We start from the raw sequence: 27,900 nt of genomic DNA, 5'->3' as shown, positions 1-27,900 counted from the left end.
GACGTCAGCGCGGGGCATGAATGAACAGGAGCCGGTTCTCACTCAACTTCCATTAAGTACTCGGGGCAGGGGGAGCGAAAGTTGCGCGCAGGCAGCAGGCGGGAGCTGGACACCTAGGCCAGCGCGCGGGCGTGCGGGAGCCGGGCACCGAGGATCGCGCAGAGAGCGAGGAGCGCAGCATGGAGCGTCTGGCGCCCTGCGTCTGCCTTGTCCTGCTCTGGGGCTGCCGGCTGGCCCCCGCCGCCGCGGCGCAGGGCAAGGAAGGTGAGTGTGAGCGGGCCGGCAGGCCGGCTCGATCCAACCCGGCGGCTAGACCCCCGAACCCCCGCGCCTCCTGGAGCCCGATGTTCCTGGACGCGCGCAACTTTGGAAACTGTGGTGGCGCCACGGAGTCCCGGCGGACTGGGGTTGGGAGAGCGCGCGGGCTGCCATCAGGGCCAATCTGGGACTCCCTCCCCGGGGTTTTAGGGGCTCCAGGGACTAAGGGGTTGCGGCCCGGGAGCGCGGGCTCGGTGCTGGGAGGCCGCGGAGAAAGGACCGGGCCCCTGCCACGCGGCTGCCGCCCGGGGGCGGCTTCAGGAACGCGTCCCGGCGGGGTCGCGGGGGTCCCTTGGAGAATGGGCTGTTTTTCCGCGGGGCCTTTCCGCGGGCTTAGCCTCTTGGTGACCTGAAGTCACTAACCTGTTGGCCCCGATTTTGTGGAAAAGGCGTTTCGGTGGAAGCCCCTCATTTTGAGGAGGGGGGTCTCTTCGGCCTGCGAGGAGCCCCCTGCGGAAGCCCCGGTTCCCTGAAATTTTCTCCACGCCCCCTTCTGCCTCCAGTCCCAGAGCGGGGCACGCGGGGAGTTTCGGCCCAATCTGCCCACGCACTGCCATCCCTCCTTCCCACCCCGCACTCCCAGGCTTGGGGGGCAAGTTCGGGGCCGGGGGTGCGGACCGGAAGTCCCAAAGTCAAGCATTCTGAGCAAGGGGTGACTCAGAACGAGGAAATGCGGCAGGTGGGGGCGCGGTCTCCCAAGGTGTGGAGCCGTCACCCCAGGGCCACCACGGAGTCCAGGCACCCGGGAGTGGGGGACTGAATCACCCACCCCCGCCCCAGCGCTCCCGGTGCAGCGCGGGGAGAGGGGCCGCGGACTTTGCCCTGTGCGGGGCGGGTGGTGGATGGGGGCGTTGCCCCTCCGCTAGGGTCTTAGAGAGGATGGGGGCTCCTGTCCTTGGCCGAGGACCTTCCTGTCCACCCAGCAGAGACCCGGCTTCAGTTTCCGACCGAGAACAACTTTTGCCCGCCCGCTGGGGCAGAGGGAGGTTTCCGCAGGCTCCACCAGGGGGAAGCGCGGAGGAAACCCTGGCCCGGAGAGGAGTTTCCTTGAGCCTTGCCTTCTTTTTCCGCCTCCCAGACTGGGCTTGGAGAATTTGCAGTTCCAAGTTGGGAGGAAAAGAGACCAGAGCTGGGACTCTTGGGGTTGGGGGTGGGGGTGGCATCCTGAGCCTGTCCTTGGATCAGTCAGGGCTCCTGGTCCGAACTTGGAGGAGGAGTGGGTGGCAGGGATTTCTGTGACCCTCAATACACCCCCCCCCACCTCACACCCCCCCCCCCCCCCGCTCCCCCCAGCTTTTGGTCCTTCCTTTCCTGGGGAATTGCAGTTGGAGAGAAGGGGAGAGACAGCTGGATTCACTGCAGGCCTTTCTTGAAGGCTGCCCATGGGGGGTGGGGGATTAGGCAGGACTGATGCTAGTGGGCGATTGTTGTGCCCTCTTGTCCTTGTGCCCCTCAGTCGAGCCTCCCCCCCTCCCCCGCCTGGAGGACTAGTGCCCCCCCCCACGGGATGGAGGGGGCTGAAAGGAAGGGGAAGCATTTTTACTTAGGCTCCCAGAGTCCCTGTGAAGGGCTCCCTTGGGAGGTGTGCCTTTATGGGGCCGGGGGAGTGATGGCCCAGCTGCTGGTTTGTTGTGTTCTTAAGGATTCTGGCTGGATGTGGTGGATCTGCCTGGCGTGGGTTGGAGGTGCAGAGAGAAGGAGCCAGGCCTCTTCGAACCCTTCACCCAGGCTGCTGCTCCCTTTCCTTCTCCTTTCTCTCCCCTTCCCCACAAGCAGAGGAGCCAGGCTGCCTTTGGAGACCCCATGGAGCCTGTTAAATTCTCAACAGCCACTGAATCTGCCCTCCTTTTACAAATGGGGAAACTGAGGGAGGCCCAAGCCTTTGCCCAATCGGGGCCCTCTGCACAGAGAGGATTAGGTCTGAGCATCTGGCTTTTGGGGCTGCAGAAGCCCCCCGGCCCCTGTGCCCTGGTTTTGTGGTGGATTTTCCTGAGAAGAACTGGGCAGGGGGGTAGAGTTACTGACTTGAGGTGCAGCTGGGAAGAGGGCTGGAGAGTGCTCAGGAGCCCTGGAAAGTCCTTGGCTTCTAGATTGTGTAAGAGCCTATTGTGCCTTCTGTCCCCGTCCTTTTTTTTTTTTTTGACACCCCTCCCAACCCCACCAGCCGCCCGCCTCCCACTTTCTTTAGGAATTAGCTGGTCTTGGTTAAGGAGGGATGAGGGGAGCAGGGAAGGGTCACTAGGGGATTGGTAGTATTGCATTTGCGGAGAAAGCCCTAAAGCAACATGGACCCAGGAGGATGACATTTCTGATGGAACTTCAGACTGAGAAGGAAGTTTTCCTGGGTGTGGGGTGAGGGACAGGGGGCTCCCGGATGAGCCCTGTTAGCCCAGGCCTCTCAGTGAAGCCTTCAGGGCCAGCTGAGGGGTTCTCAGGCCCCCGCCCCTTCCAGGGAAGCAGGAGCCAGGACCCTAGAAACACTTCGGGAGTGGCCGCGCCCGTGCGTCAGGGCGGAGGGACCAGACCGGGCTGGGCACCTGTTCCTGGTGATCGGTTCTGGGGAATTTCCCGAGGAGGGGGCTCCTTCCTGCGTGAAGACTTCTTTTCTTCTCCGATGAGCCCTGTGATATTTCTAGAGCCAGGCCTGGGGCTGGAAGGGGGGCAGACTCTGGCAGGGGTAGTGGTGGGGTTCCCTCCGTGCCAGGTTAACCCTTCAGAGCTTGGGAGCCATGAGCCCCTCTCCCTAGGGGTGCAGACTGCAGCTTCGCACCCCTCAAGGGAAGGGGGGGTGTGCAGGACCTTGAGGAGTGCTCCCCTTTGTCCTCCTACTTAGGCAGCTGGAGCCAGGAACCCCCAGATTCCTTCCTGTGTAACCAGAACATTCCATTTGCTAGTGGGGTTAGTGAGTTTTCCAAGCCTGAGCCTTGGGCATGTTCAAACAAATCCCTGCCCCTCCCCACCCCCCAGCCACCCTCCCCTGTCCCCTCAGCCTTGGGGCCGGTGCCACATCGGATTTCCTCTCCCCGTCTGGGCTGTGGGACCCTTCCTAGAGAGATTTGGCCCAGATCCGCAGTGGTCAGGTGGCAGTGCTTCTCACCCAGGCCTGGACTTTGCTGCAGTCTCAGCCAGTCTCCCTCTCCTCCTCCCTCCCCAGCTCTGCCTGCCCCGGATTCCAGATTCTAGGATTCCACCCTTAGAATCATTCTTCCAGGTCTTGGCCTTGAGGAATGCTTCTTCTGGAGGCCATATTCCTCATGCTCCAGGGTCCAGAGGAAATAATCTCACTTGGTCCCATCCCCCCTCCACCTTCAGGCTTTACCCTCTGCATCCCTGGCATAGGGACCTGGCATAGGGTCCACACCTCAGTTTCCCCAATCTCTTTAGCCTCCAGGAGGGTAGCTTTCTATTGGCAGCCACTGGACCTGACTGGGAAAGGGAGGAGGGACCGTCCCTGGGGTCTTGGGTCTTGGCTGCAGCCACCGAGCCTGACAGAGCCAGGGGTGGACCCATGGGAGGTGCCCAGGGGCAGGGCTGGGTTTAGGGAAGCCCCTGGCAATGGCTCCTTCCGTCAGGCTCCAGATGCCTCCTCTCGGGGGCAGCAAGCATGTTCCTGGCACCAGCTTCCTCTGGGCCTGGAAGTCCCCTTTAAGAGTTTCCATCCCTGGTTCTCCAGGCACCCCTGGCTGGGCAGTGGCACAGGTGTGAGGGACAGGGGCAGCGGGAGAGACTTGCCCAGGGAGGGGACCTCGCCAGCTGTGTATATCTTTGGGCCCCTCCTAGAGGCCCCTGGGGGTTCAGGGCTTTATCCCGCCTGCGCTGTGGCTTTTGTGGTGGGAAGATCGCTTTCCAGACACCCCCCCCCAACCTGTCCCCCTCCCTCCCTGGAGCTGTTCCCACCTGTTAATAGCTCTCTTGGAGTGCTGTGAGACATGCGTGTACATGCGTGTGCTGCATCCGTGTGTGCTCAGTGGTCTGGGTGGGGTGAGGGTGTTTTGTGCTGGGGGTGGAATGTGGCAGGAGCATATAAGAGTCACCCCGAGGCCCACGTATGTGCGTGTGAAGTGCTGAGGAGGAGGGAGGGGGCCTCGTTTTAGGAAGCAGATGGGGCAGCGTGGTGTCACTTAATACTCCTGCTCGCCCAGCTCTCGGTCCAGCTGCTGTTCCCCTGCTGGGCTGAGCTCTGTCCCCAGCAGCAGCAGCGAGGGGGGTGGTGAGGCTGCAGCCGCCGCCTGGAACTAGCCGGCCGAGGCCTAGTCCTCACCCAGCCTGAGGTGTGATTTGACCAGATCCCATCCCTTCCCTGGGCCTGCGAGGCGGGGTCTCTCTCTGAGGGCCTCTTGGGATTCTGGAGTATTCTCACCTTTTCCACCGTGGCCTGACCCTTGAGGGTACCCCCTGCTCATTGGCCCCCTCGCTCATCTCTTCCAGTTGTACTGTTGGACTTTGCTGCGGCTAAAGGGGAACTCGGCTGGCTCACACACCCGTACGGCAAAGGGGTAAGCCTTCAGGGTCAGGTGTGGGTGTGGGAACGGGGAAACTGAGGCCCAGGGAGGGTGGGGCCTAGCCCAGGTTTAACAACGCAGCCAGGGTTCAAATTCAGGGTCCTGCTTCTCACACCAGTTGGGGCAGCCTGGGGTCGGAAGGTGGGGAAGGGCCTTGGGAGGTGGAAGGAACTGGGGAGAGAGCTGACAGCCCTAGCAGAGCAGGAGCCTGGATGCCCCAGAGGACAATGGTCAGAGGAACCCCCTCTGGCTCCCTCCACTCCCCCGTTGGGGAGGAAGGGGGTTAAAGGCTCCCAGCCCTCAGCCAGGGAGGTGAGGGGCGAGAGAGAGACTGGGAACAGGGGACACCTTCCTTCTGCATCCCTCCCCTGCTCCTCCAGCTTTTCCTGCTCGGGGTTGAGTTGTTTTCCCTCCTTCTCACCCAAGTTCATCTCCCGCGCCCTCCCCCCACCCCCGCCCCACTCTGCCCAGTGCTGCTGTGACCTGTCCTGGCGGGCAAGACCCCAGGGTCTTTGTGTGTGACTGCTGTGTGGTCGTGGGGAAGATTCCGCTGTTCTCTGGGCCTCCCTTTTCCCCTTGTTGAGCTTGTTCTGGGGCCTGAGCTGGGAGAGTGGTGTCTCCAGGGGGCTCCTGGGGATAGTTTCCATTGCTGGCCAGATCTACATGAGCCAGGCACCTGTTCCTGGTCACCTTAGCTCCGGCGAAGCCCAGAGTGTAACTCTAGCAGATTTCCAGGATCCTGAAATGTTCGTTCAGCTGGGAGAGAACTCACCTGATCCAACCCAGTCATTATATAAAGTGGGAAACTGAGGCCCAAGGGTGTCGGAGGCCTTGGCCAGCGTCACACAGGGCAGCCCAAGCCCCTTCTGCTTTTCTCATTCCTTGGCTCACTCATCAACAAATACTTTCCTGAGTACCCACTCCGCGTCAGGCCCTGGGATACAGAAATGAATTAGATGCGGTCTCTGCCCTAAGGAGCTCCGAATCTAGTGTGGGAGCCAGATGCAGTTATCCCCACATAGGAGACAATGGAGACGGTGGGAGCCAGAGGGACGCACTTGCCCCGACCTTGGCCCAACCTGGGAAGTCTTCTTGAAAGAGACTGAGCTCTGTTCTAAGGAGAGAACACATATTGATCTTTTCCAAAAGTCAAAATCTAAATGATGGGGGGGATCATCTTTTGTTTCTGACTTAACCCCTTCTTTACCACTCACACACAGCTACACACGTGTGCGTACAGTGAATAATAGTAACAATGATACCAGCTGCCTTATGTGACTGTCACCCACGCCAGGCAATGTGCTTGGCGTTTGGTAGACATTCTGTCACTTATCCCCACAGCATGGGAGGTCGTTCTTGCCCCTGCTGTACGATGGGGCCTTTGAGGCTCAGAGACGTTGAGGCTTAAGCGATCTGCCTGGGGTCACATGGAGCCCCCGGCCTCCACGCTCAGCTTACCGTCTATTATAGAGGTTCAGCACCCCGATATTGGGATCACAGGCACCAGGGGGTCAGATCCCCGCTCCGCCACTTGTAGGGTGGGAGGGTGACATGAGACCCCCTCTGGGCCTCAGTTTCCTTCCCTGTAGAAGGCGGGTAGCAAGAAGTAGAGATACCCAGCTCTGCCACCTGGGTGATGCCTCTGGGTCTGTCTCCCCCGGGGGGCCGCCCACACTGACCTGTTGGCTCCACGCAGTGGGACCTCATGCAGAGCATGATGGACGACATGCCCATCTACATATACTCCGTGTGCAACGTGGTGGCCGGCGACCAGGACAACTGGCTCCGTACCAACTGGGTGTACCGCGGGGAGGCCGAGCGCATCTTCATCGAGCTCAAGTTCACCGTGCGCGACTGTAATAGCTTCCCCGGGGGCGCCAGCTCCTGCAAGGAAACCTTCAACCTCTATTACGCTGAGTCAGATGTGGACTATGGCACCAACTTCCAGAAGCGCCAGTTCACCAAGATCGACACCATCGCACCCGACGAGATCACGGTTAGCAGTGACTTCGAAGCGCGCCACGTGAAGCTGAACGTGGAGGAACGCTCCGTGGGGCCACTCAGCCGCAAGGGCTTCTACCTGGCCTTCCAGGACATTGGTGCCTGCGTGGCGCTGCTTTCGGTTCGTGTCTACTACAAGAAGTGTCCCGAGCTGCTGCAGGGCCTGGCCCACTTCCCCGAGACCATCGCAGGCTCCGACGCACCCTCCCTGGCCACTGTGGCTGGCACCTGCGTGGACCACGCTGTGGTGCCGCCTGGGGGTGAAGAGCCCCGCATGCACTGTGCGGTGGACGGCGAGTGGCTGGTGCCCATCGGTCAGTGCCTGTGCCAGGCGGGCTACGAGAAGGTGGAGGACGCCTGCCAGGGTGAGTGATGGTGCGGGGGTGGCAGGGAAAGGGGCTGCTGGGGTGGAGGCAGTGTTCCTGGGCTCTAGTCTCGGCTCTGAGATGTGGGGGTCTTAGAAGCTTGTCCCTGCTCTCAGGTGAGTGGAAATCGCAGGGGGTGGAAATCTCAGGGGCTTCCTGGCCTTACGGCTGGATTCACTCATTCACTGAGAATGAATGAATACATTATGGAGGTTATGAGGTTATTGCTCTCGGGCAAGAATACCTGGGTTCAAATCCCAGTGCTACATTTAGCTGTGTGACTTTCAATTAGTTCCTTAACCTCTCTGTGCCCAGGTTTCCTCATCTCTGGAATGGAGACAAACATAGTGCCTGTTTTGTAGAGCTGTTATGATAATCAAATGACTTAATTCTCATAAAGTGCTTCCATGAGTGTCTGCCACATAAATGCTTTTAAGTGTGATTGTTGTTTTTGATTCATCCCACAGGTGTGTCTTGGTATCTATCACACACCAGCACTGTGGACACAGTTTAGTCCCAGGAGTTAGTCCTATCTCTGTTAACTCACTGTGTGACTTTAGGGAAGTCACCTAACCTCTCTGGGTCTCAGGCTCCTCTTTTGTACATGGAGGTTGGCAAGTTGGACTCAGGATTCGCATCTCCCGGCTGCAGATGACAATCATCTGGGGAGCTTTGGAAAAATGGCTGCATTGAGCAAAAAGGTGGAGGGAGGGCAAGCCCAGGGCCTGGGCTCCCTGCCTGACCCTCTCCAGGGCCCTGGACTCAGGTCCTCCCGCTGGAGCGTCTACTGATGACCAGTTGAGCCCAGACAGGGGCCCAATTAAATCAGACTCTCTCTGAGAACAGGGCCTGGGCATTAGTGGCTCACACTGGGAGGCTGTGGCTTGGCACGGCCAGGGCCTGTGCAGCGGAAATCTCTAGAGCGACGTGGATGTGTTCAATAGGTGACTTTTTCTGGAAACGGCTGTGGGGCAGGGCCAATGTGGAATGCAGGCCGACCTTTGGAAGGCGAGCTCATTCCCTCTCTCTGGGAGCTTCTTTGCTGAGATAAGCGGGGGTATTGAGAAATGGGGGGTTTATGCCCTGCGGTTATCCTTACCCACTGAGTGACCTTCGGTGCATCTCTTTTCATCTCTGGCCTCAGGCTTTTTGTCAGTAAAATATGAAGTTCAACTATACTAGCAGACTGTATGCTTGGTTTTTAGCCATGGATCTTGCAACCCATGGGCTCCCCTGGCCACTTAAAACAAATCCTCAGAACCTTGCTTAACACAGCCTGCAAACTCCTGAACCAGAAGTTCCCTAAGAGGCTTTCTGGGCCTGCGGTGTTGTCTCTGCTCTGCCCCTTCCTCAGGCGGCCCCTGCTTTAGGTGACCTCAAGTGCACACTCCCAGTTTCAGACAATGACTGCGGGGTTGGGGGGGGTGTGAGGCAGCCCAGTGGGTCGAGCAGACTCCTCCCACATGACATCCGCGCACAAGAATGCAGGGGTGGGGGGTGAGGGGCAGCTGAAAACTTTCCACAGGCTGATGATTTAGGCGCTGCAGAGATAAGTGGACAGTTGAGGTTGGGGCGAGATTGGGGGGAACTCTCTAGGAAGGGGGGCAGGCTTCCCTCCCCAGGAGGTGGGGGGTCAGGGCCTGGCAGGCTTTGTTTGTAAAGAGTTGCGTGGCCTCGGGTAGGGAGGACCGGTTCCCAGGAGGAAAACCTATGATTTTCCTTCTGGGGCCCTCTAAACGGCCGGCCACCTGTCGCCCTGGTTTTTCTTCCTTGGGATCCGTCCACCGAAATTCCCTTCAGTGTGGCTTAGGGGCCCTCGGGGTGGGTTGGGAACCCCCAGCCTGGTGACTCTTTGTCCTTCCAGACCTTTCTCAATGGCCTCCGACCATGGTGCTGGTGGAGATCGCAATAGTGAGTCTTGTAGACGACTGCGCTCCCAGGGCAGCCACAGGCTAGGCAAGCGCTTTATCCTAGGCAAGCGCTTTATCCGGATGTTCCTGCTGAATCTGAGGCACCTTTCTGAGAGACAGGGACTGTTATCAGACCGGAAACGGAGGCTCAGAGAGGTGAAGAGACTTGCCTCAAGTCACACAGCTGAGATGGGGTTGCATCAGGACTGAGTCTAGGTGATGCAGCAAAGGTCCAGGCTGGAGGATGGGTCAGGAAATGGGGCGGGAAATGACCAGTTCCTTTGGAATCCCTGACTCAGCTCCTGGCCCTGGGACAGACTCTCAGGGCAACCCCGTGATGGCAGGTCCGGGCGCAGGAGGTGAGGTGGTTGGGGGGCTGTTACCGAGCATGTTATGGGAGAAATGGAGGGAGCTGCAGCGTCTGCCCCCTTGCCTGACCCTTCACGGTGCCGCGGACCCAGATTCTGCCATCCGGGCTTTTACTGATGACAAACCAACCCAGAGGGGGCGTGCAGGCAGGTCAAGGTCGCCTAGCACCTGGTCCAGGTTATTCCCAGTGTTCATTTCTCTTGATGGGTCTTTCCCTGGAAGCTTGGTGCTCAGGAAAGAGTTAAATGGACAGCGGAAAGGAGGCACCTCCCAGGTGCAGTGTGGACAGGTGGGCACACTGCCCAGAGAACTCTCCTAAGCTATGTCAGGAATGAGCCAGCTTCTTTCCAGCTTCTGCCCTCCCCCCAGCCCTGCCTGGGGGGCAGTGGAGTCACTCAGGCTGACCGTCATCTCCCCTGGGGCGGCTTTGTCTCCCTGTTTGTCTCTGCTTCCTGTGCTGGCATTGGCAGCTGAGCTGGTGGGGCCCCGGCTGGCGCCTTGGCCATGGGGACTGCCGACCAGGTGAGCAGGTGGCCAGCGGCTTTGGCCAGAGGCTCAGCCCAGCAGCTGGGAGGCCAAAGCTGGAGGTGGGGCTGTGGGGGTCAGGAGTTCCTTCTTTAGAGGCTTCTGCTCCCTCAAGGGGCTCAGCCCCCCTCTCCTCCTCTTTCTCTGTCCCCCAGTTCGTGACACCACCTTTCATGCTGGGTGTTTCCCAAGTGAGGTTTCTTTCTGCACAAACAACCCAGGAACCTGAGGACTTTATTCCCATTTTAGAGATGGGCAAATTGAGGCCCGGAGAGAAGAAATGATGGCCCAAAGCTGGGGCCTGGCATGGGGAGGGCAGTACACTGTCCCAGGGCCCCTGACCTGTATCTTTCTACCAAGCTGAGTGACCTTGGTGAGTTCTCCCCACCTGTAAAATGGGTGGGTTGGACTCTTGCTGACTTAGCCATCCAAGCCTGCCTCCTGTGAGTTTCTGCTGTGGCTCCTACTGAGAACCTGGGTTGCTCTTCTAAGCTGCAGATTGGGTGACATCACTAGGAGCGGGGTCCTAGTGCTGGCAACCTGAGTGGCCCAGCCTCGCCCAGGGTCCATAGCTGGAGGGGAGGCGTCCCCTGGGCAGGGATGGCTCTGGTTGAGGTGTCCCCGAGCTACGACAGTGGCCACTGGCAGGAGCCCTACTTTGTCAGGACAGGGCTGATCCCTGGGGCAGGGGAGGGGACACGCTGTGTCCCCTCTCTGGGAAGTGCCACCACCGGGCCTTATTTTTGATGTTTCCTCTGGCCTGAATGGGGAGGTGGGGTGAGAGACAGCCCCCACCTCTGTGTCCTGCCCGCCCTACCCTCAGCTCACACTGGGGGCGCAGGTAGCTCCATGGGGAGGCCCCTCCCTGCCTGGTGGAGGTAAGTGGGTCCCAGAGCGGAAGGAAGGAAGGAAGGAAGGAGGCAGGGAAAGCAAACAGAAGATAAAAGGCCGGTGGCAGGGAGACCGCGGGAGGAGGCGGTGGCGCTGGGGGTGGGGTGGCCGCGCTTATCACCGATTTGGTGGAGGAATGCGCCTGAAGAGAATTCCCCAGGGTGTGTGGGAAAAGGGCAAGGTGCTCATAACTGCTTCTGTGGGGACGACAGGACCTGCTGGGGACTAAGAAGCCACCAGGGTCTGGAGTTATCCGTTCCCCTCATTTGCAGGGTCAGTGGCGTCCAGGGTCGCTGTTTGCTGCCTGTCTGGGCACCAGACAAAGTCCAGGCTCTGTATCCTTGGGCTGAGGTGGTGCACATGGTCGCCAGCTGGGCATGGCTTGGGGAGGTGACTGGCCGCAGGTGAATTGCCACCACGACCTCTTGACCCCATGACCTCGTCACCCCCAGCCTGGGAGGTGGCTGGGCCTTGGGGGAGGGGCTCTGCCAGGGGCTGGATTTGCGTCACGGCAGAGGGCGTATGTCCCTGAGTCACCTCACGCTGCCACCTGAGGGGCAGGCATCGGGAACTGGAAAAACTGGGGTGCAGCCCAGGGTGCAGCCACCATGCCCCAGTTCCCCTGCTCCGAGTGGCCCAGGGCCTGCCAGGAGATTGGGGACAGAGAGGTTCTCACAGGTGTGCTAGAGCCAGGCTCTGGTGCCCCGGCAGGTGGCCCAGTGTACTGTCCCACAGGGTCTCCCTAGGCGCTGAAACTCTGCTCATTCCTGTGGCCCTAGAGCGCATGTTTAAGGTACATCTTGTTGGTTTTGTTTTCACTCACATTCATCCAGTCAATAAACATTGGCTGAGCACCTACTGCACTCCAGACCCTGTGCCATGGGACACAGATCAATCGGGCTCCATTCCTGCTCCCCAGGAGCTGCCAGTCTCATAGAGGAGCCCAATGTGTGCAGAAATTGTTTCAAATGGAGCGCAAATTCCCCTGGAGCAGAAACTGTTTATTTACCTTGCCATCATATCACAGCACCAGCATTGTGCCAGACACGTAGGAAGTGCTCCATTTCTCTTTGGTAAACATAAGATTGAATAATAGATGCCCTTATGGTCAGAAGGGGGCCTGGAGTTGGGCAGTCTGGGAGGGCTGTGTGGAGGAGCTCAAGTTGGGTATTGGAGGATGCATAGGAGTTTGTTAGCTGGTGAAGGGACAGTGGGTATTTGGGGTATGTTACAGTATGTGGGAACACCCAATGTGTCTCCCCACTTGCTTGCCCGGAATGCCAAGGAAATCCAACCAGGGCAATTTAGGAAGACACGGGGGCTTGCTGGTGTCAGACCCAGGAACCCTGGGGCCCCTGAGCATGGGCACATGCTGGCGGGGCCCCAGAAGGCACCTAATAGTTCTGTGGCTGGAGGAGGGGGCAGCACATTCTCGTCAGGCAAGCACATGCCCTGTTGATGCTGCCTCTCCACTGTATTATCTGGCACATCCGCAGCGGAAATCTCTCCAAATTCCCTCTTTCCTGCCGGCAGGCAGCAGGCGGGCCACCCCCGGGCTCTGCGACCAAAGAATGGAACCCGACTTCCTCCTCTTGGCACAGAGCTGGGGGGCTGGGGAGCAACCACGTGGCGGGAAGTGGGGGCCATTGTGTCTACAGGTGGTTGAAGCCTTGTGCAGAACCAAACCTTGGTCGTGGGGGCTTGTGGTCCCTACCCAGTCTGAGAGCCTGAGCCAAGAAGGAGCGATTGTAGTTCCTGGGCCCCCAAACTCCGACCACCTGGAGCCAGCACTTACTTACCCAGAGTGTGAGCCCTTTGGGTGGACAAGTCAAAGCACTGGGGGGAACAGAGACCCCAGGATAAATGTGGCCTGGCTTGTTGAGGTCTCATTTTTACTTGAAGAGTTGCGGGAGAAGAGAGTTATTTTTATATTGTAACAGATAAGTTACGAGGAGGAGGAATGCAAAATACACCTGGATTTCTTAAATCCAAGAGGAGGCCTGAGAGAGCTTTGGGCCTTGAAGGAGGCCACAGTGGCTGCCCCTCCCACCCCCAGGTTTAATTCCAGTCTTTTCTCCCCAGTTTGAGAAGAGGTGCCATACCTCCCCCAACCCCTGACGCTGAGCTGTTCTGAAATTAGTCTTGGGATTTTCTGGCTGTTGAAGCTCGTGGAGTCTCCTCTCCTCTCTCGGGGCTTGTTTCAGAACGTTGGTTTCTCTTTGCCCCAAATTGAGATATTTATGGGAAAGGAGAGGGGTTGGAGATTGGGCATCCTGGGTTTAGGTTTAGGCTTTGGTTTTGTGTCTCAGGAGCTCGTTGACCTCGGCCTGGTTGTTTTTGCCTCTCTGAGCGTCCGCTTCCTCCCCTCCAGAGTGGAATGAATGATAACCCTGCCTAGTATAACAGGCTCATTGTGAGGGCGACTTGAATGTCAAGTGCTTGGTCCAGGAACTGCACCCAGCAGCTGCTTAATCAGTGGTCACTGTTTGTAACTGGGGCTCTGGGCTCTGCGGCATGTGCTTTGATGTGGCGGTACAGGCAGAGGAGGTGAGAGAGGCTGCTGGGGTGGCCCCCGGGGCCCCCAGCAAGCCAAGTCATTAACAGGAAGTCACAATCCAAGACCTTAGGAATGGGGTGTTCTTTGACTCCTGTTCCCTGACCCCCTGTCTTCCTCCCCACCTCTGCTCACAGAGGGGACTAGACAAGGAGGGAGGCTGTCCAAAAATTGTTCTTGACCGCCTAGGTCAGATTGTACGTCAGACTTTCAGTGGCTCCCATTGCCCCCAGGATAAAGTCCCAGTTCCTCGACCTGGCAGTAAAGGCCTTTCTCCATCTGGTTCCTGGAGACGGCTCGGCCTTATTGCCTGCTGCTCCGCCCGTTTTGTGCCTGCAAAGCTGCTCATACTTCCTGCGTTAGTTAGTCTTCCTCTTTGTCACCTTTTACTCCTCCTTCCAATATATCTGCCCTGCTGAACTCCTACTCAGCCTCAAAGCCCCAGCAGAAATATCCCCTCTGTGACCCCACAGACCTCGGCCAAAATTGTGTCTACCTCCTTAGCCCTTCACCCACCCCTTTATGGTGGACATTGTCCTGTATGTGCTTCTGCTCCCTGAGGTCAGGGGCTTTGTCTCATCTCAAGGTCATGCCTAGCACAAGGCTAAGCACAGAGTAGAAGATCAGTATTAGAAGAATGTGACACTCAGGTCGGAGGTTTCTCAGCACCCCCACCACAGAGCAAGCTGAGGGTGGGATGATAATTGTAGGGTTAGGGAAGAGGTCCCTGGGGTGACCCCAGCCCATCCTGGCCGCTTTAGTAGCTGCCTGAGCCCTGGACAGTGTCTGGGTAGCTTCCTGCCTCTGGGGCCAGGAAGAAGCTTGGGGCAGGGACAGGGGCAGGATAGGGCCATGGGAGGAAGAAACCTCTGGAATCAGGTGTCTGAGACCGAACCAGGACAGGACCTGCCACTGGGGAAGGAAGAGCTGCTTCCTGGCTGACCTTGTGAGTGGCGGAAATGACTCGGTCCTTGAAAGCAGATCCAGAGAATGCTGGGGGCCTGGCCTTTCCGGCTTCCTGGTCAGCCAGACCCGGAACAGGAAGGCGGTCAGGTCCTGGGGTGGGGGTGGGGGAACACCTGCAGAGGTGGCATCCCGATGCCGCCAGCTGATCTCTTGGGGTAGTGGTGATGGTCAATCAACACACACGAATGGCAAGGAAGATGCCGTCACTGCCCGGGGCAGCTCCCAGTTCAGGTGGGGACCCACTGGGCTCGTCTGCACAGACGAAAGGAGATAAGGCAGGCAGGCAGTCTGCTCTGTTGCGTGCTGAGCCAGCCGTGAGATAAGGATTCTGAGGAAACTGAAAGGTGAGATATGGGCCTTGAATGCCAGGCTCGTGGGTGCGGCGCTTCTTGCAAGAGCCAGTGCGGAGGGATGCAAAGGTTTGGAGCATGCGGGCGAGGCGCTTATTGGGTGCCCAGCCTCAGCTAGGTGCTTACCCTGCATTTTCTCATCACATTTCACCAATGATGAAACAGGTCCAGAGAGGTTTAGCGGCTTGCCTGGGGTCCCACAGCGAGGGAGTGGAAAAGTTGCTTGGGGTGGGAACAGGCTAAGCTGATGTCCCTCCCTGTGCCCGCCAGCCTGCTCGCCGGGATTCTTCAAGTCCGAAGCATCTGAGAGCCCTTGTCTGGAGTGCCCCGCACACACCCTGCCATCCTCTGAGGGGGCCACCGCCTGCGAATGTGAGGAAGGCTACTTCCGGGCCCCGCAAGACCCGCTGTCAATGCCCTGCACGCGTGAGTCTTGCAGAGGGTCAGGGAGGGGTGATCGAGGGGGGCAGGGTGATACTGACCTGTCGGGGCTCTACCTGCATCCGAGCTCTGACCTCTGCCCCCTGTGCAGGTCCCCCCTCCGCCCCACACTACCTCACGGCCGTGGGCATGGGCGCCAAAGTGGAGCTGCGCTGGACGCCTCCCCAGGACAATGGGGGCCGCGAGGACATCACCTACAGTGTCACCTGTGAACAGTGCTGGCCGGAGTCAGGCGAGTGCGGGCCCTGTGAGGCCAGCGTGCGCTACTCGGAGCCACCCCATGGGCTCACCCGCACCAGTGTGACAGTCAGCGACCTGGAGCCCCACATGAACTACACCTTTGCCGTCGAGGCTCGCAATGGTGTCTCGGGCCTGGTGACCAGCCGCAGTTTCCGTACCGCCAGTGTCAGCATCAACCAGACAGGTGAGGGCCTGGGGGTGACGGCTGTGCCCTTGGGGTCCGCCCAGGTAGGGCTTTAAGAGGACGGCCACCCAAAGCTGTGTTTAGAGAGAGGCAGCTGCGAGTGGTTTAAAGGCACAGTCCTTGGAATCACGTCCATGCTCTGTGACTGTGGGCAAGTTACTTACCCTCTCTGAGCCTCAGTTTCCTCACCTATAAGATGGGGCTTATAGGGCTAGTGAGGGGATTTAATAAATTCTGATGTAAAGGCTCTTTGAACAGAGCCCAATCCATAGAGATGTTGCAGCAAGAGTCGGCTGTTGTTTTACTTTTATTATTTACGCATTCGTAAATCTTCGTAGGGCACCCCTGATGTGCCAGCTGTGCTGGGGCCCCATGTGGGGCTCTGTGCCCTGGGAGTTGAGAATCCCAGGTTGGGATCTAAAGAGCCTGGGCTGTAGATAGGACCGGGTCTGGGTGCACCCCTAGCACCCCACCTCCCTACCCCCGAGTGGCTTCTTACCCCCCACCCCATCCTGCCCAGAGCCCCCCAAGGTGAAGCTGGAGGGCCGCAGCACCACCTCGCTGAGCGTCTCCTGGAGCATCCCTCCGCCGCAGCAGAGCCGCGTGTGGAAGTACGAAGTCACCTACCGCAAAAAGGTAACTCACAAAGTGCCAGGGGTGTGCCCGCTGGGCTTCAAGTAGAGGACCCACGGGCCGCACAGATGCTCCCTGCACAACACAGCCATCCAAGGAAGCTCTGTTCTGCAGATGGGGACACTGAGGTCTAGGTTCTCCTGGGAGTCGCCTTTCCCAGGCCAGCCCAGCCCAGCTGAGATTTGTGGGAGAGGAGGCAGAGAGTTCTGGAATCCCTGGAAGAGATAGTCATGGGTGAGGGAAAGAGCCAGACCTGGGGGTTGGACAGACCTGAGTTTGAGTCCTGGGTCATTGTGCTGCCTATGACCTTAAGTGAGTCACTTCCCTTCTCTGGGCTTCAGTTTCTTTCTCTTTAAGGAGGGCACTGAGTCTGCTGACACAGTGAGCCACCTTGCTAAGCTGGGGGTGGTGTCTGGTGGGCTGGGCTGAGCTGATGCCCCTGGCCTGTCCTCACTGTCTGCCCTTCTGCCCACCAAACACCCACAGGGGGACTCCAACAGCTACAACGTACGCCGCACCGAAGGCTTCTCTGTGACCCTGGATGACCTGGCTCCAGACACCATCTACCTGGTCCAGGTGCAGGCACTGACGCAAGAGGGCCAGGGTGCCGGCAGCAAAGTGCATGAGTTCCAGACGCTGTGTGAGTCGGGGACCAGGCTGTGGGCTGGGCCAGGGTCCTGACGCAGCTGAGACATCCTGGGCAGAGGGAATGGATCAAAGAACTTAGAAGTGCCCCCTTCTTGGTCAGCCAGGGGCTAGGACAGCCCTGAGTGGGTCAGCCCCAAGCCCAGGGAGGGGACAGAATTGAGGGCTGGTGGAAGGGACCAGAACCGGGCCGTGTGTTGGAGGAAGGATGTGGGCTGAGGCACTGGCAGGCCCAGTTCAAATCCTGCATTGTGGAGCGAGTCCCACACACCTGAGACTACTTGCTCTGTTCTCTGGGGAAGGCCTCTCATTTGCCATCTGTGAAATGGGACCGAGTATCCTCATGGACCATCACGGGTCAGGGCACCCAGCACGTATCTTGGGCGCCAGAAGCAGACCTTAAGCACGACTGAGGGTATTACCATGATTTGAAGTGTCGGGGGGGCTCTCTTGTCATTCGCTGGTCTCCCCTTGACAGCCACGGAAGGATCTAGCAACATGGCAGTGATCGGCGGCGTGGCTGTCGGCGTGGTCTTGCTTCTGGTGCTGGCAGGAATCGGCATCTTCATCCACCGCAGGTTTGTTGGAGCCCTGCCCAGGCTCCCCGGGGGCTTAGGTGGGACACAGAGGGGAGCAGGGACATGGAAAGTAGGGCTGGCCCAACCCTAACCCCGCCTCCCCAGGGGGTGTGAAATGCTGCGAGCCAGACCGTGCTCAGCACAGCCCCTGGCCCTGCGGGGGCTTGGGGCACGGTGGTCGTTATGACAGTGTGTCCACGCTTCCTCTGGTCACATGGGCAGGAAGCTCCGGGAAGCTCTAAGGAGGAAAGCCCTCATTACAGCCACTTAAGGGGCCATTACGGGGTGTAGGGCCCAAGGAGTGAGCCCGGCTTGCTCATTTCCTCTCCCCCGACCTCCCCCACGCCCTCTGCCTGGCTGAGCCCAGGGCTGAGCACACCAGGCCCCCACCCAGGACCCGAGTAAGGTCAGGAGGCTCCCTGGCCAGCCACTGACCTCCCTGTGTGTGTGTGTTTCCCATGGGGTCTCTCAGGAGGAAGAGCCTGCGGACCCGCCAGTCCTCGGAGGATGTCTATTTCTCCAAGTCAGGTGAGATGCAGCCCCCTCCATGCCCGGCCTGCTGTCCCCACGGGCCTCCCCACCTCTGTGGTGGGGTTGGGGGCAGCCAGACCCTCCCCCAGCTTTTCTGGGCAGCTGACGGCTGAGCAAGAAGTCCTTGCCCCCAGCCTGGTCCAAGTCTACTGAGGTCCCTGGTCTGTCGCCTCCTCCTCCTCTAGGGTAGCCCCCCACCAGCCCTCCAAGCTCTCTGTGACCCTACCCCTCCTTCCCCTCCCAGAACAACTGAAGCCCCTGAAGACATATGTAGACCCCCACACATACGAGGACCCCAACCAGGCGGTGCTCAAATTCACCACTGAGATCCATCCATCCTGCGTCACACGGCAGAAGGTGATCGGAGCAGGTGAGGTGGGCGCACCCACGGGCGGGGGTGGTGGTGGTGCTGGCTGGTATGTGGGTTGGGAGCCCCCCATGCCAGGACTGACTCGGGGGCTTCTCCCACCTCGCCTGCCTGCAGGAGAGTTTGGGGAGGTGTACAAAGGGACACTGAAGGCCTCGGGAAAGAAGGAGGTACCCGTGGCCATCAAGACGCTGAAAGCCGGTTACACAGAGAAGCAGCGGGTGGACTTCCTCAGCGAGGCCAGCATCATGGGCCAGTTCAGCCACCACAACATCATCCGCCTGGAGGGCGTCGTCTCCAAATGTGAGGCCCGGCTCCAGAGTAGGGGGTGGGAGACCCTCAAGGGCCTGGCCCCCACTGGGAGTGGGGATGGGACTGCTGTGCCACCTCCCCTCCCCGCGCCACCTCCCCCCGCCACGGCCGTCCCCTCACACCTGTGCTCACCCCGCAGACAAGCCCATGATGATCATCACTGAATACATGGAGAACGGGGCCCTGGACAAGTTCCTTCGGGTGAGGATGTGGGCTGGGTGGGCTGGGATCTGTGGCCGGCACGTGGGGGCCCCGGGGGCGCGGAACTGGCTGGTGGCTGAGGGCCTGTACCCTGGCAGGAGAAGGATGGTGAGTTCAGCGGGCTGCAGCTGGTGGGTATGCTGCGGGGCATTGCGGCTGGCATGAAGTACCTGGCCAACATGAACTACGTACACCGCGACCTGGCCGCCCGCAACATCCTCGTCAACAGCAACCTGGTCTGCAAGGTGTCTGACTTCGGCCTGTCCCGCGTCCTGGAGGATGACCCCGAGGCCACCTACACCACCAGTGTAAGTGCCGGGCACTGTCACCCTGGGACGCGGGCCTCGAGGTGAAGCAGCCTTTGTCCTGCTCTGGCAGGGTCCTCTCCCCGGCCCCCCTGGGGCAGCCCCCCCGGGACGTGGGAGGCAAGCACGTCTCCAGGGAGCGTGGAGGAAGAGCCCTGGTTCTGATGGGCCTGGGGGTGGCTGAGGGGACAGGAGTGACTGGCCTGGTCCCTGCAGGGCGGCAAAATCCCCATCCGCTGGACGGCTCCAGAGGCCATTTCCTACCGCAAGTTTACATCTGCCAGCGACGTGTGGAGCTATGGCATCGTCATGTGGGAGGTGATGACGTACGGCGAGCGGCCCTACTGGGAGCTCTCGAACCACGAGGTAGGTCCCCCCTGTCCTGCACAGCCCTGTCTGGACCTGAGCTTAAACCCCAGTCTGGGCAGAGAAGAGTTTTGGGGGCTCATCTTCGTCTGGTAGAACCTTTCATTGGTTTGTTCAGTGAATATTTATTGAGGGCCTACTATGTGTCAGGCCTTGTGCTGGGCTCCAGTCCCAGCCCCCGCTTACACTCAGTGGAAGGACAAAGAAACCAGTAGTAGGGTTACCGGAAGTGTTTGGCGTGGGCGTCTGTGTGTATCTGTGCGTCTATGCATGTGTGCGTGCATACGTGCAGATGTGTGTGTGTGTGTGTACACAAGTGCCTGGTGTCTCATGCAGACTGGAGGCCTGGAAGACTTCCCAGAGGAGGTCCCGTCTCAGCTGACAATGAGACCCAGTGAGGCAGCAGCCACGTGAAGACCCAGGGGTGGGGAGGGGTACCCTGGCAGAAGGGAGCAGTGTATATAGAGCCTCAGAGACTGCAGGGAGGCTGACTGTGGGGGGCCCAGCATGGCTGCTGCCTGGGGTGCTCGGTGAGGGAGCAGGGTCGAGAGACCCTGTCTCTGTGGAACTGTGCAGACAGCCCGTTAGCACCTGTCCTGTGTATAGCTCTGTGTGTTGAGCTCACAAAGGGAGCCCTAGCCCTTCTGTTTTGGGGGTTCCCCTTCTCTGCCCATCACCACGTATGGGGCGCCTCTGACCATCCTGCCCCCCAACCCCTGCCCCAGGTGATGAAAGCCATCAACGACGGCTTCCGGCTCCCCACACCCATGGACTGCCCCTCCGCCATCTACCAGCTCATGATGCAGTGCTGGCAGCAGGAGCGTACCCGCCGCCCCAAATTCGCCGACATCGTTAGCATCCTGGACAAGCTCATCCGAGCCCCCGACTCCCTCAAGACCCTGGCTGACTTTGACCCCCGGTGAGTTCCTTATCTTCTCTCCAGGGTGGCCCCAGTTTTATGCCTGAGCCACTTCAGCGTAATGACCAGCCAGGGAGCAGGGGGCAGTGGGCAGAGGACTCAGAAGTTATGCGTGGGCTTTCCTTAGACTAGACTGGGATGGCTCAGGTGACCTAACAGAAGCCTTCCACATAGATGGTAAGTGTGCCAGCCCCGTGCTCAGCATGTAACATGTTTGGGGTTTTTTTGGCTATGCACGTGGCATGAAGAAGTTCCCTGGCCAGGGATCAAACCTGCACCACAGCAGCAATCCAAGCTGTTGCAGTGACAACACCAGATACTTAACCCGCTGTTCTACAAGGGAGCTCTGCATTTAACACGTTTTAGCTCATTTCAGCAACGTAGGAGATGGGTCCTATAATTATCCACCTTTTGTAGATGAGGAAACTGAGACATAGGGTGATTAAGTACCTTATGTGCTGACAAGTGGCTGGGCTGTGACTTCAGAAACCTGACTCATTTAACATTTCCTAATTTTGCAGTATCTGGTGGCGGTATTGTCCTTAGAAACAGGGACAGCAGTAGTATAAACACCGATTGCTCCTGACATGCCAGGCTGCCCCCCCGAACCTCCCCCCCGGGGGTGAACTTGGGTGCCCCCTTGCCCAGATGAGGAAGCGGAGGCACAGGGCAGCTGGGTGAACTCCTCGGGCTAGGGAGCAGCAAACCGGGGGCTCACAATAGGCTGGGTGCTGCAGTGCCTCACCCACAGGTCTCTTGTTGCAGGGTATCCATCCGACTGCCCAGTACCAGCGGCTCGGAGGGGGTGCCTTTCCGCACAGTGTCCGAGTGGCTGGAGTCCATCAAGATGCAGCAGTACACAGAACACTTCCTGGCGGCCGGCTACACCGCCATCGAGAAGGTGGTGCAGATGACCAACGAGTGAGTCTGGGGGCTCCCCCACCCCCTGCCCTTCTCTCTACCCTCCCAACACTCCCTTCTTTTCGCTTTCTCTTGCCTTCCCTTTGGGGATGAGAGGCTTCACAGGAAGGGCAGAATCAGGCTGGCAGCCAGCGATTCTGGGCACTTATTCGTGGCTCTATCTTCTTCCTACATCTTTTTTCCATAGAAAATAATGGTCGTTGTAATCATAACAGTAGCATTTCTCAAGGGCTGACTGTGTGCCAGCTCTGTGCTAGTTTGAGCACTTTGAATCCGTCTTCAGGGTAACTGACCGGTGGGTCCTGTCCATAGCCCCACCGGACAGGTGAGAAACAGTGCAGCCCAGGTCCCATGGCCATCAGGGGCAGAGTAGGATTCCAGCCCTGGTCAGTCAGGGTCCAGAGCTCAGGGACAGTGATGATGAGTGGAGCAACTGAGGCTCAGAGCCTCCGTGGCTTCCTCCAGTTCAGAGTAGCTGAGAAAAGAAAGGCTTCATTTCACAGCCATCACCTGATGGAATTCCCTATTTGCCTTGTGAATGAATGCTATTATTATTCCCCATTTAACAAGTAGGGAGGAGTTCCCATTGTGGTGCAGTGGTTAACGAATCTGACTATGATCCACGAGGTTGCGGGTTTGATCCCTGGCCTTGCTCAGTGGGTTAAGGATCCGGCGTTGCCGTGAGCTGTGGCGTAGGTTGCAGACATCGCTTGGATCCCACATGGCTGTGCCTCTGGCGTAGGCCGGCAGCTGCAGCTCTGATTAGACCCCTAGCCTGGGAATCTCCACATGCTGTGGGAGCGGCCCCATAAAAGGCAAAAAGACAAGAAAAAAAAAAGTAGGGAAACTGAGGCTGAGACGTTACATCAGTTGCACCGGGTCACACAGTCAGTTAGGGGCAGGATGCTGAGAAGAAACGGGCTGAGCCCTTGGACTTTCCTGGCTAATGCCCAGGAGAGAGGACCCCAGGCCAACCCATCCCCGACACCTTTCCCCGTGTGGTTGACTTGCAGCTTTGCCGTCCAGCTTGGTGAGATGTGCCCATTACCCTTTGCCCTGGCCCTGGGTTCTGCTTTTGTCAGGCTGCCCTATGGGAGTCTTTTCTCAGCTCTAGCATCAGGGACATTTCCCAGCATGGCCTTGGCACAGACACCTCCTCCCACCCCAGGAGGGAGAAGACATTATCCTGTTAGCCTTTTGTGCCTCCAAAAATAGTGTTAGTTCCCAATAGCCCAGCTTGTTTAAGGTCCAAGGTCATGGTGACAATGAGCCTTGGGGCTGAGAGGTTTTGGGAATCACATGGAAGGGATGACCCAGGCATCATAGTTCTGGGATCTGGGCCTGTGTCGGAACATTCTCCAAGGCCTCTAAAAACTGCTCAACTGGGCTTCTGACCTGCTGGCCAAGGCCTCTCCGACCAGCCCTGGCCTTTCCCAGGGGATGGCGGGGATGAAAGTTAGAGGCAGAGACAGAGCTGACAGAGGGAGGCGGGGGAATGTGGAGAGAAGAGACGGGTCCCAGGATTTTTTTTTTTTTTTTTTTTTTTCTTTTTGCCTTTTCTAGGGCTGCTCTCATGGCATATGGAGGTTCCCAGGCTAGGAGTCCAATCAGAGCTGCAGCTGCTGTCCTACACCACAGCTCATGGCAACGCCAGATCCTTTAACCACCGAGCAAGGCCAGGGATCAAACCCGCAACCCCATGGTTCCTAGTTGCATTCCTTAACCACTGAGCCACGCCAGGAACTCCCCAGGATATCTTTTGTTGCCGGCCAGCTGTGGGGTCCAGAGCATGGGCTCTGCAGTCACACCTGTGTTCAAGTCCCCCATTTGCCCCTTCCGAGCAGGTGGTTTTGGTCAAACTAGGTTCCGTCTTCCGGCCTTGGTTTCCGTTTCCCAAAGTTGGGGATTGCATGGGTACCGTATAGTTGGTACTCCTGGTACACAGTAGGGGCTTAACCCACGTTACCCCCCCTTTTCCTCTGCTCCCTTGCTTTCTACCCACAGACTGGGCAAACATCAGGGTTCTTCGGCCCCCATCCCCCCACCCCCGGCTTTGTCCCTCCAGGAGCTCCCACCGAGGAAGCTTCTCTTCTGGGTGAGCAGAGCTGAGGGCATGGAGATGTGCTTACAGGAAACACATGTTCTTAGAAGCTTCCCGAAATAGCCCGGGGTGCTCCTCGCCAATTCCTTTCCCACGAGCAGGAGCAGGGACAGGGCTGTCTTGGATCGATGGAGGGGGTGTGTGTGTGTGGTGTTTTGAAAAGGCCTAGATAAAGGCAGGAAGTCATTCCACGCTCTCTCCTCCTCCCACCAGCTCCACCGGTGCTAAGATCGGGGGCCTGTGTGACTCACACCACTGCCTCCTTCTTTATTTCGAATAAATGGAAGAAAGGAAAATCTGAGAGCGCTTTTGCCCCCTGAAGACTAGAGATCCCAGTGGGAGCTCTGAGCCACTCTCAGTATTCAACCCTTTCGGGATGGTCTGGATTTAGGACTCGGTGTCCTACCCCCACTGTGGCCTCCCTGCCTCTTCACCCCCTCGCAAGACACTGGCTGCTCGGCCCCCTGTGGTCCTACCGTGGCCACCTCTTCTCACCTTGAGCTTTCACTGTGTTCCTTTGGTGTCATTTGAGTTCCTAGTTAGACTAGTGGCTCTAAATGTTTTTCCGGAAACTAATGAAAGCAGCGGATGTTGCACCCCAGAAAAATAGCCAGTCTAACAAAAGGCCTACCCTGTGTCCGGGGCACAGGGGCACTGGCTGATGGGTGTTCTTGTCTCCACGTGCTCTCAACACAGATTTGGCTCCGATGGGTCATTTGCCGAGAGGATGAATGATCAGGCCATGTCTCCCACCATGCCTTGTGCCAAGGGCCAGGGCACAGTTGGTGCTCAGTGGGGAGGCTGCAGCCTTGGAATCCCCTGGGGCCATGGCCTCAGTCATGTGCCTCCCCATCCCTGTGATGGGAGTTAATGGTTCATGGAGGTGACTGCCCTGGATCTCCGAGGTGGGAACTGAGGCTGGGGCAGGAACAGACTCCATGGTCTGTAAGAGGCTTCGGGCATCGGCTAGTCTGTGACCCCTCCCCCATCCTGTGCATCTCTATTCGTGGTTAGGGAATGAGGCAGGGGAGATTTGGGAGGCTGTTTGTGGAAAGAGAATGGGGCTGGGGCAGGTGAGTCAGAGGCATCTAATCAGAGCCTCTGATTTTACATATAAAGACACTGAGGCCCAAAGACAGGACAGGACTCACCCAAGGCTCTGGTGAAGTCCTGGACTAGAATTCAGCCTCCTGCCTCCCAGCCCAGGACTTTTGCCTCTTAGATGGGCCTCAGAAGCACCCTCAGTTCGCACCCTATCAGATTAAGGACACCAACCTGGGAGAGGGGCCCAAGGTAGCCTGAGCAATGTCTCAGTCTCCACTAAAGCACATTTGCATCCAGCCAGCCAGCCATTCATTCATTCAGCAGATTCTGCCTTCATCCTTAAGGGCCTACTGTTTACCAGGCCTGTCCTGGACCCAGGAGGGGGCAGGGTAAGGGGATGAGCCCAGGAGACTAGGTCTCAGCCGTTGCCCTCCTATAGCTCACATAACCCACTAGTCCTTAAGCCATACACCAGAGTCTTTGGGATCTGCTCAAATGCAGACTCCCTGCCCCACCTTCAGAACTTCAAAGTCCATGAGTCTAGAGTAGGGACCAGGGTCTTGCCTTTTCAGCAAGTGCCTCCTTCCTCAGGGATCTGAATCTTATCTGGCAGCCACACTTTGAGACCTACAGATGGGGGGTAAACAGTGCTTCTTTTTCAATGCCCTCAACTGTATAGGTTAGAAATGGCACAGCAGTGGTAGGCTGGGAAGTCCTCCCAGATGTCTGACTTCCAGCCTTCCTGCTGCAGTCCCTGAGCCACCGTCCCCACGCATCCGCCCTTCTGAGCTCAGCACTTCTCCAGGGGCTCCCGGAGCCTGTGGGAAAGTCATGTCTCCGGAATTGCAAATAGGAGCTTGCACCATATAATTAGCTCCCTTTACAGCCAGGAGAGGGCCCATAAAAACCTGGGTGTTTTCATGGGTTTGGGCTGGTGGGTGAGGATGGTGAAGGAGGAAATTCCCAGTGTGAGCAGCAAAGGTCCGCTCCAGGGCTCCTGGGCGTGTGCGTGCTTTAATGAGCGGATGGAGGGCCAGGGAAGGGAGGGGCAGGGGAGGGCTGTGGGCTCCTGGGCACGTCTTTCTAGCTGGTACTGGGGCCACCTGCCCCCCCTCTGCCACCGGTTTCCAGGATCTCCCACTCTCCAGTTAGGCACTGTTATCCCATTTTACAGGTGAGGAAATTGAGGTTCCTTAAGGGAAAACCCCTGCCTTAGGATGACCTAGTCACCGAATCTGGTGACCCGAAAGCGCCTCCCATTAGAGACCAGCAGAACTTTAACCTCTGAAGGCCCCTCAGCAAGGATTTCTTTCTCTGTTGTGAGAACTTGAAGGGAGTGGGAGTGAAATAAGGCGATGGCTGTGAAGAGACCTTGGGCAGAGAGCTTTGAGGGTCCCTGGCTTCCAGTGGGTGATGCCATCAGTACTGCCTGGGGAGAATCCTTAGCTGGGGACTTTAGGGACAGACCCGTGGGGGCGGGGAGGCAGTTTGTTCCCAGCTGATATGATTCAGCTCTCCCCCCCTTAGCTGGGTCACTTTGGGCAGGTCGCTTCACCTCCCTGAGCCTCAGTTTTATGGTCTGCAAAACGGGGGCAGGAAGAGTACCCACCACACAGATATGATTACAAAACCCACTCGCATCCAGTGTTTCTATCATTTTTCAAACTTCGTCTGTGTTGGCAGGCTCTCAGGGTTTGAAATCTCTGGGGGAGTTCCCGTCATGGCTCAGTGGTTAACGAATCCGACTAGCATCCATGAGGATGCAGGTTCAATCCCTGACCTTGATCAGTGGGTTGAGGATCCGGCATTGCCATGAGCTGTGGTGTAGATCGCAGATGCGGCTCAGATCCCACTTGCTGTGGCTCTGGCGTAGGTCGGTGGCTAGAGCTCCGGTTAGACCCCTCGCCTGGGAACCTCCTTATGCCACGGGTGCAGCCCTAGAAAAGACAAAACACAAACAAACAAATAAATAAATCCCTTGAACTCTCTTGGACCTCTGCCTGAAGAGCTCCCTACACTCCCACCCTGAGCCACCTGGCCCCTGGGTGCCCAAGGCCCCCTCCCCCTCCCTCCCATGGCTGCCCACCTCTCCAGAGAGCAGCCTCCTGAGTCTCCCTCTCACCCTCTCCCCCACAGTGACATCAAGAGGATCGGGGTGCGGCTGCCTGGCCACCAGAAGCGTATCGCCTACAGCCTGCTGGGCCTCAAGGACCAGGTGAATACAGTGGGGATCCCCATCTGAGCCCCACCAGGCCTCACGGCCTTCTCAGCAAAGAATACTTGAAGAAACAGACTGGCCTCCCTGCCAGCTCCAGACTGGGCCACTAGGGACCTTATTTATTTCTAGTTGTTCCTTTTTTTTTTTTTTTTTCCTTTTTAGGGCTGCACTTGCGGCATATGGAAGTTCCCAGGCCAGGGGTCAAAGTGGAGCTGCAGCTGCTGGCCTACGCCACAGCCACAAGGGATCCGAGCTGCATCCACAACCTACACTGCAGCTTGCGGCAACGCAGGATCCTTAGCCCACTGAGAGAGGCCAGTGATCGAATCTGAATCCTCATAGACAATGTCTGGTCCTTAACCTGCTGAGCCACAGCGGGAACTCCTAGTTGTTCTCTATTGATGACACCCTGAGGCCTCTGCTGGAGGAATCTTGGATGATACCTTGGCCTGAAGTGAAGAGACTCTGGGGACCCCGGACGGGTGGTCCTCTTCATCTACAAAGGATGGATAGCCAAGCACTTAGCAGGCATCGCCATGTTCCCAGCACCCCCCGGAAAGGAGCCTCGCCAGGGCCTTAGGACATTGCCACACGGACCTCCCCTTTGCCATCATGGGAGGTGGGATGGCCAGCTGTGGTCACGGGAGCAGAGTATCATGAGAAGAAGGAGCAGTGCCCCTCATGAGAAGAAGACAAATGGCAAACTCAGTTGACAAGACTCAAGAGTTTCTCCACACCTTCTAGTGCCTTCCTCTGCCCCCCAGGCTCCATCCTCAACCCCCATGGGCCAAACTCTTGCTTCCTTGGGGCCCTTGCAGGATGCTTGGTTCTGTTGAGCTTTTTTTAAAATATATATTTTGTACTTTGTGGCGAGAATGTGTGTATGGTAGGGGGCCCAGCCAGGGCTGGGGGGGCAGACAGCAGCCTGTGTGGGACATTCCAGGCTGGGGGCCGGCCCATCCGGTCTCTCACCTCTTTAAACAACATTCATTACTCTGTCAGTGTTAATGATTTTGTTGTATTGGGTTTTGTTTTTGTTTTTGGTTTTTTTTTTTTTTGAACCTTAATTTATTATTATTTTTTTATATTTATTATTAGGAAATGACTTATTTCTGCTCTGGAATAAAGTTGCAGATTGTTTCA

At 58.0% G+C, this 27,900-nt stretch overlaps 1 protein-coding gene across 1 annotated transcript; it reads left to right on the top strand.

Moving 5' to 3' along the window:
• EPHA2 (EPH receptor A2) lies at positions 1–27,900 on the top strand. The gene is made up of 17 exons (XM_005665037.3): positions 1–264; positions 4,747–4,814; positions 6,517–7,186; positions 15,022–15,177; positions 15,284–15,616; positions 16,137–16,252; positions 16,736–16,889; positions 17,373–17,472; positions 17,945–18,000; positions 18,248–18,373; positions 18,488–18,673; positions 18,822–18,883; positions 18,982–19,191; positions 19,405–19,554; positions 20,280–20,473; positions 21,239–21,394; positions 26,676–27,900. Exons 1-17 carry the CDS (start codon positions 180–182, stop codon positions 26,779–26,781), a joined length of 2,928 nt encoding a protein of 975 aa, XP_005665094.1. The 5' UTR covers positions 1–179; the 3' UTR covers positions 26,782–27,900.

This window comes from Sus scrofa, chromosome 6, assembly GCF_000003025.6.
Source record: "Sus scrofa isolate TJ Tabasco breed Duroc chromosome 6, Sscrofa11.1, whole genome shotgun sequence".
NCBI classification, from domain to species: domain Eukaryota; kingdom Metazoa; phylum Chordata; class Mammalia; order Artiodactyla; family Suidae; genus Sus; species Sus scrofa.
Note: the sequence above shows the minus strand (reverse complement) of the source record. Positions and strands in the feature narration are given on the sequence as shown.

Excerpts from the sequence above, each read along its gene's own strand:
- EPHA2 (XM_005665037.3), top strand. The coding sequence starts at position 180 with ATGGAGCGTCTGGCGCCCTGCGTCTGCCTTGTCCTGCTCTGGGGCTGC. Across the intron at positions 15,617-16,136 it reads TGTCAGCATCAACCAGACAG|AGCCCCCCAAGGTGAAGCTG; the intron begins GTGAGGGCCTGG and ends CATCCTGCCCAG. Across the intron at positions 18,674-18,821 it reads GGAGGGCGTCGTCTCCAAAT|ACAAGCCCATGATGATCATC; the intron begins GTGAGGCCCGGC and ends CTCACCCCGCAG.